Genomic DNA, 12857 nt, shown 5'->3' on the forward strand with positions numbered 1-12857 from the left:
TGCAACGGGTGGTTGTGTGATGGGCGGGTGCATATTGAGCGAGTGAATATTGGGCAGGGTGTGGGTATGTTCTAGGAAATGTAAACATATAGAATGAAACTCCCTGATTGGTGAACACAGCGTTAGGAACAACTAGGACAGGTGATGCATCCAGTCCCCGATGAGTCTCCTTCGGGTGAGTATATAAACGTATCGCTGCTGCTACTACTCATGTGTGCTGTCCAATAAAATCTCTGTCAAGTTGATCTGACTCCTGGATTTCAAGCCTTTATACACACAGTGCGATTCACTCCAGCAAAAATGTACATTAATCTCACTAAACTGGAGATCGGTAATGGTGTCACTTACTTAGACTCCTATTCACTCACACTCACATCCAGTAAAGGATATCAACAATGGCAGAGGCAGCTGCTGGTTTGTTGTGTTTCTGAACTTTAATCTTGATTCAAAAGTACATAAAATTTTCAGCTTACAAGTATAACAGAAAAAGCAGTAATTGAACAGTCATTACATCCACTCACCCAGAGGCGAGGTGAGAGTGACTGCCCTTGACATCAAGGCAGCATTTGGCCGAGTGTGACATCAAGGAGCCCGAGTAAACATGAAGTTAATGGGAATCAGGGGGAAACTCTCCACTGGCTGGAGTCATACCGAGCACAAAGGAAGATTGTTGGAGGCCAATCATCTTAACCCCAGGACATCACCCACTAGGGCCAATTAAAGCACCCTTACCATTTCTCCACCAGATCGATTCAGAAATAATTCAGGACAGATATTGTATTATATCAGGACTGCAATATTAGGACTACAATATCAGCTCTACAATATCAGCTCTACAATAGCAGGACTACAATATCAGGACTGCAATATTAGGACTACAATATCAGGACTACAATATCAGCTCTACAATATCAGGACTACAATATCAGGACTGCAATATTAGGACTACAATATCAGCTCTACAATATCAGCTCTACAATATCAGGACTACAATATCAGGACTGCAATATTAGGACTACAATATCAGCTCTACAATATCAGCTCTACAATATCAGGACTACAATATCAGGACTGCAATATCAGGACTGCAATATTAGGACTACAATATCAGGATTACAATATCAGCTCTACAATATCAGGACTACAATATCAGGACTGCAATATCAGGACAGCAATATTAGGACTACAATATCAGGACGACAATATCAGCTCTACAACATCAGGACTACAATATCAGCTCTACAATATCAGGACTACAATATCAGGACTGCAATATCAGGACTACAATATCAGGACTGCAATATCAGGACTACAACATCAGGACTACAATATCAGGGCTACAATATCAGGACTACAATATCAGCTCTACAATATCAGGACTGCAATATCAGGACTGCAATATCAGGACTACAATATCAGGACTACAATATCAGGACTACAATATCAGGACTACAATATCAGCTCTACAATATCAGGACTACAATATCAGGACTACAATATCAGGACTACAATATCGGGACTTCAATATCAGGACTGCAATATCAGGACTACAATATCAGAACTACAATATCAGGACTACAATATCAGGACTACAATATCAGGACTGCAGTATCAGGACTGCAATATCAGGACTGCAATATCAGGACTGCAATATCAGGACTGCAATATCAGGACTACAATATCAGGACTGCAATATCAGGACTACAATATCAGGACTACAATATCAGGACTGCAATATCAGGACTACAATATCAGGACTGCAATATCAGGACTACAATATCAGGACTGCAATATCAGGACTACAACATCAGGACTACAATATCAGGGCTACAATATCAGGACTACAATATCAGCTCTACAATATCAGGACTGCAATATCAGGACTGCAATATCAGGACTACAATATCAGGACTACAATATCAGGACTACAATATCAGGACTACAATATCAGCTCTACAATATCAGGACTACAATATCAGGACTACAATATCAGGACTACAATATCGGGACTTCAATATCAGGACTACAATATCAGGACTACAATATCAGCTCTACAATATCAGGACTACAATATCAGGACTACAATATCAGGACTGCAGTATCAGGACTGCAATATCAGGACTGCAATATCAGGACTGCAATATCAGGACTACAATATCAGGACTGCAATATCAGGACTACAATATCAGGACTACAATATCAGGACTGCAATATCAGGACTACAATATCAGGACTACAATATCAGGACTGCAATATCAGGACTACAATATCAGGACTGCAATATCAGGACTGCAATATCAGGACTGCAATATCAGGACTACAATATCAGGACTACAATATCAGGACTACAATATCAGGACTGCAATATCAGGACTACAATATCAGGACTACAATATCAGGACTGCAATATCAGGACTACAATATCAGGACTGCAATATCAGGACTGCAATATCAGGACTGCAATATCAGGACTGCAATATCAGGACTACAATATCAGGACTACAATATCAGGACTGCAATATCAGGACTACAATATCAGGACTACAATATCAGCTCTACAATGTTAGGACTACAATATCAGGGCTACAATATCAGGACTGCAGTATCAGGACTGCAATATCAGGACTGCAATATCAGGACTGCAATATCAGGACTACAATATCAGGACTGCAATATCAGGACTACAATATCAGGACTGCAATATCAGTGAGAAACAGAGACTCTCCTCGGGACTGTGGGTAACACACATAAACCTCAGCACAGTAACAGACCCTACTCTGCTACACTTGCTTTAATCTTGGTCTGGTGGAGAAGGTTTAAGCCAGGTTATATGCATTCATCATCACTGTAATTGCAGCTTGCACTATATCGTCCAGTGCGTTACTCAGCATGGTGCGTGTCACCCAAAAGGACGATGCTGCCCCAAAGATAGAACCAATAATTGGTACGAAGTCGAGGATTGGCTCGGCTACAGTCAGTGCCAGCATCATGGCGCTCCGCTGCAGCATCACCAGAATCTGGTCTGGACTTATGCTCCCGTACACCCATGGGTGCTGAGTGTTAGCTCGCAGGTAAGACTCATCTTTGCCCACCTTTAATGCCACTTTTTTAATAGAGGCGTCATCCAGACCCAGGATTTGCCGCATGAACAGTATTCCTGAGCAGATGAGGGCCAGATCACAAGCAAATGACAAGGCTGGGATTGGAACAGCACCAACACATGCAGAGAATGTAGCAAGCATGTGGATGAAAAGCTTCAGGAGCTTTCGCTTTCTTTCTATAACATCTCTAGATGTGTTTGGGAGAGCAATCAGAAACAAATTCTTCTTTGTTTCTGGTAGGTCACGGTCCAGGGCTCGGTTTAACGCAGGGAAATCGTAATTCTCCCAATCGTTATTTGATAAGAGAAATACTCGAGGGTTTTCTATCCCCAATTTGGCCAATGAGCTGGTACAATATTCCCTGATTTTCTGAAACATTTTCTCTTGGTTGTAATCGTGTTTCTTGCTTTCTTGTTGGATAGCCATGTCAATCTTTGAGCGCACAAAGTAGAAAGGTATACCCGCTTTCTTCATCTCTTCGGCCAGGGTTGCATCATTGACTGTGAAGCGATGGTCAGAAACGATTATGCCGAAGTCGTACTGTGAAAAGTTGGTCTGTTTCAGGAACTTTCTGATTGGGAACCCGACAGTGCCGATTCCGGGGAAGTCCGAGTAGGTCACGTTGGGTAGAGTGGGATGTGAGTAGGGGGTGACTTCTAATGTGGTCTCCACAATACCGGTTGGGGCGGCTCCCTGGTTATTTACATCCAGGCCTCTCAGTGCATTGATGAAACTCGATTTCCCCGCACCCGCCTCGCCCATCACCGCAACACGAAGCTTCACGTTTTTAAACTCATTTGCTTTCGCCTCAATCTCTGATTGAAGAGCTGCCATCCCGCCACGACGATAAGTGGCTGCCAGATGTTTCGCATCTGTGGCACTGTAGGACAGACAGGACATAACCTCAGCCATCGATCCCTGAAAGGGAAAGGGAAGAGTAAGGCTTTCGTAGTGAGAGGGTTTGAGTACAGGAACAAGGATGTCTTGCTGCAGTTGTACAGGGCCTTGGTGAGACCACAGCTTAAGTATTGTGTGCAGTTTGGTCGCCTTATCTGAGGAAGGATGTTCTTGCCATGGAGGGAGTGCAGCGAAGATTCAGCAGGCTGATACCTGGGATGGCAGGAATGACGTCTGAGGAGAGATTGGGTCGATTGGGCTTGTACTCGCTAGAGTTTAGAAGAATGAGAGGGGATCTCATTGAAACTTATAAAATTCTGACAGGACTAGACAGACTAGATGCAGGAAGGATGTTCCCGATGGCGGGGGAGTCCAGAACCAGGGGTCACAGTCTAAGGATAAGGGGTAAGCCATTTAGGACAGAAATGAGGAGGAATTTCTTCACCCAGAGAGTGGTGAACCTGTGGAATTCTCTAACACAGAAGGCAGTAGAGGCCAATTCATTAAATATATTCAAGAAGGAGTTAGATATATTTCTTAAGGCTAAAGGGATCAAGGGATATGGGGAGAAGGCAGGGACAGGGTACTGAATTTGGATGATCAGCCATGATCGCATTAAATGGCGGAGCAGGCTCGAGGGGCCGAATGGCCTACTCCTGCTCCTATCTTCTATGTTTCTATGTCGAGTTCTACTTTATGAATTATTGATACCACACTGTTGCCAGCATTCATCACATACATTCGAAAACATCTCGAACACAGAAACGATGGGTGGATACTTTGGACCCCGGAGCGTTCTGTAGATTCAGCTGGGAGTCGTTCTAACTTTGGCTGATGGTATAAATATGGAATTAGCCGCTCGTTATAGGCCACACCTGATTTTCTCTTCCATTGAATTCAACAGAAAGGAAAACCGGGCGGGCAGTATAGAATCATAGGGGGAAAAATGGGGTAGCACCCACTAACCTTACTGGGGTGCTAATTTTAGCTCCCCGAAAAAGCTAGCACCCCTCCCTGTAAATTCAGTAGTAGCGTCCCAAGATGGAGGTGAAGCATTGCTGGTCTGATTAAAGGGGAGGGGCCTAGCGCTGGACCACAAGGGAGCAGGGTGCCATGGAAACAGCCCGGCACTCAAGAGGAGCGCCGAGCTGAGCGATCGCGGCCGGCGCCCCGCATAGAAATGTCAATGGTGGTCAGGTGCTGGCAGTCGACCAAAACAAAAATGGCCGCCCGACACCTGCCCGTCAAGTAGCGCCGCCGCCGCTGCAAAACCACCCCGCCCCCCCCCCGATCCTGTCGCACATATCGCCTGGTGATAGGTCAGGGGGCGCAAGGGAAGTTTGTGGCCGGGGCGCAAACGGGGCGCTGCGCACGGCGATGACATCATCGCCGCCAGTGGAGCAGGGCGCTACCGGCTACTGACGCCATGAACCTCCCGCTGAATTTCGTGGGAGGCGTTAGTGGCGCCGTGCCCGTGCGCTAGGCCCCGAGGGCGCTAACGAGAGGCACTAAGCAACCCAGTTTCTCCCCTACAGAATGATACAGCACCGGAGGAGGCCATTCAGCCCATCGTATAATGAGCGGCCGATTCAATATTGGCCATTTTACAGCATCGGTGAAAGTTAACGTTACCCCCCAACAATCCCGGCCTCTTCAACTTCTCCCTAGTTCAGGTGCCTTCAGCCGATTATCGCTCTGGCTGCCTCCAATTCTTGGATGTTTTTGCTGTAGAATATGGTGACCACAATTGTACACAGTTGCTATCAATGAATATGAAAGTCATATAACCAGCGGACAACCCGCAATGCGCGGGCAGCGTTGGAAACCTTCTGCTCTAAGTTACAGCCTCATCAGAAGCTTGCATCTTATCCCCCATCTTTCCTATCCTCTGGACTAATGTCTGAAATCTAAAAGCATCACTGCCCTCATCATTTCAATAGTCATCAGTGTCCATCGCTTCCTCACAGACTACTTGTTCAGTAAGAAGTCCCTCCCATAAATCCGTCCTGACCCCTTCTTACCGTCTCATGCCTATCTAAATGTTTCACTGTCCTCTCTTTCACCACTACCCACAGGAGAAGCTAAGCTATGCTACTTTGAGAAAGACTGATGATATGTCAGATAATTTCCAGGCCTCAGGCTTTACTTCCAGTCCTAATGATTTCCTAAAGACACTGAGAACTACAGGACCAGTTCTGCTCAGCACTTCTTTAAGTGCGCTTGAGTGCAGTCCATCTGAACCTGATGCCTTTGTCCACCTTTAACTTCCTCAGACCATTGACTCCATTATTGAACATATCTACTTAGTTTTAAATAGCTCCTCTCTCCTCCCTCTGAAAATCAACTTCCCAAAGAGGGAGATTTCCATCAACACAGGGAAATGATTTGTGTTCCCATCCATTGGTCACTTGATGCAGTGCCACACTGGGGTCTTTTAATCATCCCCCAATGCTATTTTTCATGCTTGTTGTGAATATATTCATAGAGAGGCTTCTCAGTTCTTTGTCATGTCAGCCATGGCTCAGTGGGCAGCGCTCTCGCCTCGGAGTCAGAAGGTTGTGGGTTCAAGCCCCAATCCAGAGACTTGAGCACTAACGTCTAGGCTGACACGCCAGTGCAGTACTGAGGGAGCGCCGCACTGTCGGAGGGGCAGTACTGAGGGAGCTCTGACTGTTGGAGGGGCAGTATTGAGGGAGTGCCGCACTGTCGGAGGGGCAGTATTGAGGGAGCGCTGCACTGTCGGAGGGGCAGTACTGAGGGAGCGCTGCACTGTCAGAGGGGCAGTGCTGAGGGAGCTCTGACTGTTGCAGGGGCAGTATTGAGGGAGCGCTGCACTGTCGGAGGGGCAGTACTGAGGGAGCGCTGCACTGTCAGAGGGGCAGTACTGAGGGAGCTCTGCACTGTCAGAGGAGCAGTACTGAGGGAGCGCCGCACTGTCGGAGGGGCAGTACTGAGGGAGCTCTGACTGTCGGAGGGGCAGTACTGAGGGAGCGCCGCACTGTCGGAGGGGCAGTACTGAGGGAGTGCTGCACTGTCGGAGGGGCAGTACTGAGGAAGCGCGGCACTGTCGGAGAGGCAGTACTGAGGGAGCGCTGCACTGTCAGAGAGGCAGTACTGAGGGAGTGCTATACTGTCAGAGGGGCAGTACTGAGGGAGCGCTGCACTGTCGGAGGGACAGTACTGAGGGAGCGCCACACTGTCGGAGGGGCAGTACTGAGGGATGCTGCACTGTCAGAGGGGCAGTACTGAGGGAGCGCCGCGCTGTTGGAGGGGCAGTACTGAGGGAGCGCTGCACTGTCAAAGGGGCAGTACTGAGGGAGCGCTGCACTGTCAGAGGGGCAGTACTGAGGGAGCGCCGCACAGTCGGAGGGGCAGTACTGAAGGTGCACTGCAGTGTCAGAGGGTTAGTACTGAGGGAGTGCTATACTGTCAGAGGGGCAGTACTGAGGGAGTGCTGCACTGTCAGAGGGGCAGTATTGAGGGAGCGCCGTGCTGTTGGAGGGGCAGTACTGAGGGAGCGCCGCACTGTCGGAGGGGCAGTACTGAGGGAGCGCTGCACTGTCGGAGGGGCAGTACTGAGGGAGCGCTGCACTGTCAAAGGGGCAGTACTGAGGAAGCGCTGCACTGTCGGAGGGGCAGTACTGAGGGAGCGCTGTACTGTCGGAGGGGCAGCACTGAGGGAGCACGGCACTGTCGGAGGGGCAGTACTGAGGGAGCGCAGCACTGTCGGAGATGCAGTACTGAGGGAGCGCCGCACTGTCGGAGGGGCAGTACTGAGGGAGCGCTGCACAGTCGGAGGGGCAGTACTGAAGGAGCACTGCAGTGTCAGAGGGTTAGTACTGAGGGAGTGCTATACTGTCAGAGGGGCAGTACTGAGGGAGTGCTGCACTGTCAGAGGGGCAGTATTGAGGGAGCGCCGCACTGTCGGAGGGGCAGTACTGAGGGAGCGCCGCACTGTCGGAGGGGCAGTACTGAGGGAGCGCTGCACTGTCAGAGGGGCAGTACTGAGGGAGCGCCGCACTGTTGGAGGGGCAGTACTGAGGGAGTGCTGCACTGTCAGAGGGGCAGTATTGAGGGAGCGCTGCACTGTCGGAGGGGCAGTACTGAAGGAGCACCGCACTGTCGGAGGGGCGGTACTGAGGGAGCGCAGCACTGTCGGAGGTGCAGTACTGAGGGAGCGCCGTACTGTCGGAGGGGCAGTACTGAAGGTGCACTGCACTGTCGGAGGTTTAGTACTGAGGGAGTGCTATGCTGTCAGAGGGACAGTACTGAGGGAGCGCTGCACTGTCGGAGGGGCAGTACTGAGGGAGCGCTGCACTGTCGGAGGGACAGTACTGAGGGAGCGCCACACTGTCAGAGGGGCAGTGCTGAGGGAGCTCTGACTGTTGCAGGGGCAGTATTGAGGGAGCGCTGCACTGTCGGAGGGGCAGTACTGAGGGAGCGCTGCACTGTCAGAGGGGCAGTACTGAGGGAGCTCTGCACTGTCAGAGGAGCAGTACTGAGGGAGCACCGCACTGTCGGAGGGGCAGTACTGAGGGAGCTCTGACTGTCGGAGGGGCAGTACTGAGGGAGCGCCGCACTGTCGGAGGGGCAGTACTGAGGGAGTGCTGCACTGTCGGAGGGGCAGTACTGAGGAAGCGCGGCACTGTCGGAGAGGCAGTACTGAGGGAGCGCTGCACTGTCAGAGAGGCAGTACTGAGGGAGTGCTATACTGTCAGAGGGGCAGTACTGAGGGAGCGCTGCACTGTCGGAGGGACAGTACTGAGGGAGCGCCACACTGTCGGAGGGGCAGTACTGAGGGATGCTGCACTGTCAGAGGGGCAGTACTGAGGGAGCGCCGCGCTGTTGGAGGGGCAGTACTGAGGGAGCGCTGCACTGTCAAAGGGGCAGTACTGAGGGAGCGCTGCACTGTCAGAGGGGCAGTACTGAGGGAGCGCCGCACTGTCGGAGGGGCAGTACTGAGGGAGCGCTGCACTATCAAAGGGGCAGTACTGAGGGAGCGCTGCACTGTCGGAGGGGCAGTACTGAGGGAGCGCTGCACTGTCGGAGGGACAGTACTGAGGGAGCGCCACACTGTCAGAGGGGCAGTACTGAGGGAGGGCCACACTGTCGGAGGGGCAGTACTGAGGGATGCTGCACTGTCAGAGGGGCAGTACTGAGGGAGCGCCGCGCTGTTGGAGGGGCAGTACTGAGGGAGCGCCGCACTGTCGGAGGGGCAGTACTGAGGGAGCGCTGCACTGTCAAAGGGGCAGTACCGAGGGAGCGCTGCACTGTCGGAGGGGCAGTACTGAGGGAGCGCTGCACTGTCGGAGGGGCAGTACTGAGGGAGCACGGCACTGTCGGTGGGGCAGTACTGAGGGAGCGCAGCACTGTCGGAGATGCAGTACTGAGGGAGCGCCGCACTGTCGGAGGGGCAGTACTGAGGGAGCGCTGCACAGTCGGAGGGGCAGTACTGAAGGAGCACTGCAGTGTCAGAGGGTTAGTACTGAGGGAGTGCTATACTGTCAGAGGGGCAGTACTGAGGGAGTGCTGCACTGTCAGAGGGGCAGTATTGAGGGAGCGCCGTGCTGTTGGAGGGGCAGTACTGAGGGAGCGCCGCACTGTCGGAGGGGCAGTACTGAGGGAGCGCTGCACTGTCGGAGGGGCAGTACTGAGGGAGCGCTGCACTGTCAAAGGGGCAGTACTGAGGGAGCGCTGCACTGTCGGAGGGGCAGTACTGAGGGAGCGCTGTACTGTCGGAGGGGCAGCACTGAGGGAGCACGGCACTGTCGGAGGGGCAGTACTGAGGGAGCGCAGCACTGTCGGAGATGCAGTACTGAGGGAGCGCCGCACTGTCGGAGGGGCAGTACTGAGGGAGCGCTGCACAGTCGGAGGGGCAGTACTGAAGGAGCACTGCAGTGTCAGAGGGTTAGTACTGAGGGAGTGCTATACTGTCAGAGGGGCAGTACTGAGGGAGTGCTGCACTGTCAGAGGGGCAGTATTGAGGGAGCGCCGCACTGTCGGAGGGGCAGTACTGAGGGAGCGCCGCACTGTCGGAGGGGCAGTACTGAGGGAGCGCTGCACTGTCAGAGGGGCAGTACTGAGGGAGCGCCGCACTGTTGGAGGGGCAGTACTGAGGGAGTGCTGCACTGTCAGAGGGGCAGTATTGAGGGAGCGCTGCACTGTCGGAGGGGCAGTACTGAAGGAGCACCGCACTGTCGGAGGGGCGGTACTGAGGGAGCGCAGCACTGTCGGAGGTGCAGTACTGAGGGAGCGCCGTACTGTCGGAGGGGCAGTACTGAAGGTGCACTGCACTGTCGGAGGTTTAGTACTGAGGGAGTGCTATGCTGTCAGAGGGACAGTACTGAGGGAGCGCTGCACTGTCGGAGGGGCAGTACTGAGGGAGCGCTGCACTGTCGGAGGGACAGTACTGAGGGAGCGCCACACTGTCGGAGGGGCAGTACTGAGGGAGCGCCGCACTGTCGGAGGGGCAGTACTGAGGGAGCGCTGCACTGTCAGAGTGGCAGTACTGAGGGAGCGCAGCACTGTCAGAGGGGCAGTACTGACGGAGCGCAGCACTGTCGGAGGGGCAGTACTGAGGGAGCGCCGCACTGTCGGAGGGGCAGTACTCTGGGAGCGCCCCACTGTCGGAGGGGCAGTACTGAGGGAGCGCCGCACCATCAGAGGGGCAGTACTGAGGGAATGCTGTACTGTCGGAGGGACAGTACTGAGGGAGTTCCGCACCGTCAGAGGGGCAGTACTGTGGGAGCGCTGTACTGTCGGAGGGGCAGTACTGAGGGAGTGCTACATTGTCAGAGGGGCAGTACTGAGGGAGTGCTGCACTGTCGGAGGGGCAGTACTGAGGGAGCGCCGCACTGTCGGAGAGGTTAAACCGAGGCCCCGTCTGCTCTCTCGTGGATGTAAAAGATCCCAGGGCAGTATTTCGAACAACCGCAGGGGAGTTATCCCCGATGTCCTAGGCCAATATTTATCCCTCAACCAACATAACATACACAGATTATCTGGTCATTATTACATTGCTGTTTGTGGGAGTTTGCTGTGTGCAAATTGGCTGCTGCATTTCCCACATTACAACAGTGACCACACTTCAAAAAGTACTTCATTGGCTATAAAGTGCTTTGGGACGTCCGGTGGTCGTGAAAGGTGCTATAGAAATGCAAGTCTTTCTTTCTACTTTAAGTATACCCTGCTATTCTAATCTCAATTTCGAGTTCATCTCTCCTGATCAGTTTCTTCACCTCCTTTATCTGCTTGAAAAATAATTTAGAAATAACATATAGCTGTACGCCAGAATTAACATGGGCTGCCTGTATATCATTGACACGTACACCTGTACGACAGACATGGCACTGTCTCTATATAATTGAAATGTGTGCCTGTACCACAGTAGACAGGGTACAGGTGTATTTTTCAACCATCCCATTTGCATTCTCCAGAACGATTAGTATCACATCGTTCGATGACGAAGATCATCACTCACCTGTCAGGGTTCCTGATATTCTGGGATGCCGATGAAATAAGGACCAGTTTCAGGAGGTCAGGAGCAGGCTGCCTTGTGCTGGAAAAGATCCGTGAGAACAATGATAGCGTCGTACTGACGTGCGGATATATTCGGATTGGAAAGCTTTTAAACACCGAGAAAGGAAAGCTGAATCATAGATTCATAGAAAGTTATGGCACAGAAGGAGGCCATTCGGCCCATCGTGTCTGTACCAGCTGAAAAAGAGCTAGCCAGCCTAATCCCACTTTCCAGCTCTTGGTCCATAGCCCTTTAGGCTACGGCACTTCAAGTGCATATCCAGTACTTTTTAAATGTGATGAAGGTTTCTATAGTAATCTTGGATGTATTGCTTAAGTTGTCCACCAGAGGGAGACAAATGCAAAGGGGATTATAATTAATAGTCTTAAGGTAAAATTGCATTATGGGTAGAATGACATCATAGGATCCTCCATTTTAGATGCATCGTGCAGTTGAATTAGAGTGCATTCTATAGTAAGGGGAACAGATAGGCGTTTCTGGGGCCGTAGACGTGAATCCAGGATGGTTTGTTGCCTCCCTGGTGCCAGGGTCAAGGATATCATTGAGCGGCTGCAGGGCATTCTGGAGGGGGAGGGTGAACAGCCAGTGGTCGTGGTTCACATTGGTACCAACGACATAGGTAAAAAGAGGGATGAGGTCCTGCAGCAAGAATTTAGGGAGCTAGGTGAAGGATTAAAGAGCAGGACCTCAAAGGTTGTAATCTCTGGATTACTCCCGGTGCCACGTGCTAGTGGGTATAGGAATAGGAAGATAGAACAGATGAATGCGTGGCTAAAGGGATGGTGCAGGGGGGAGGGCTTTAGTTTCCTGGATCACTGGGTCTGCTTCTGGGAAAGGTGGGACTTGTACAAGTCAGACGGTTTACACCTGAACCAGAGGGGAACCAATATCCTTGCGGGGAGGTTTGCTAGCACTGCTGGGGGGGGTTTAAACTAACTTGGCAGGGGGATGGGGTACAGAGTGGAGCTATAGTAGGTGATTTACAGCCAAATACAGAGGAAAAAACAAGTCAGCTGGGAAGGCAGAGCAAATATGTGAAGGCAAAAGGGAATATGGCAGGGCTGGAAGGCATATATTTTAATGCAAGGAGTCTTGCAAATAAGGTGGATGAACTGAAGTTGTTGTTGAACACATGGGAGTACGATATTGTTGCTATCACGGAGACATGGTTGAGGGAGGGTCAGGACTGGCAGCTCAATATTCCGGGGTATAAAATCTTCAGGCGAGACAGAGGGAGGTGTAAAAGGGGAGGGGGTGTTGCAATATTAATTAAGGAGTCAATTACTGCTGTAAGGAGGGACGATATATTAGCGGGTTCC

At 51.3% G+C, this 12857-nt stretch overlaps 1 protein-coding gene across 1 annotated transcript in view; it reads right to left on the reverse strand.

Annotated features, from left to right (window-relative positions):
• Positions 1 to 412: 412 nt before the first annotated feature.
• LOC147120845 (interferon-inducible GTPase 5-like) overlaps positions 413 to 12857 on the reverse strand; it is a 57493-nt gene continuing 45048 nt past the window's right edge. The window contains exons 3-4 of the mRNA XM_085979188.1: positions 11479 to 11556; positions 413 to 4019 (exon numbers count right to left, since the gene is read on the reverse strand). Coding sequence (XP_085835314.1) covers positions 2817 to 4013 — 1197 coding nt within the window. The 5' untranslated portion in view covers positions 4014 to 4019; positions 11479 to 11556 and the 3' untranslated portion in view covers positions 413 to 2816. The remainder of the gene's footprint in view (positions 4020 to 11478; positions 11557 to 12857) is intronic.

This window comes from Somniosus microcephalus, chromosome 3 (genome assembly GCF_052327205.1).
Source record: "Somniosus microcephalus isolate GS21.2 chromosome 3, FLI_Smic_1.0, whole genome shotgun sequence".
In the NCBI taxonomy this organism is placed as follows: Eukaryota; Metazoa; Chordata; class Chondrichthyes; order Squaliformes; family Somniosidae; genus Somniosus; species Somniosus microcephalus.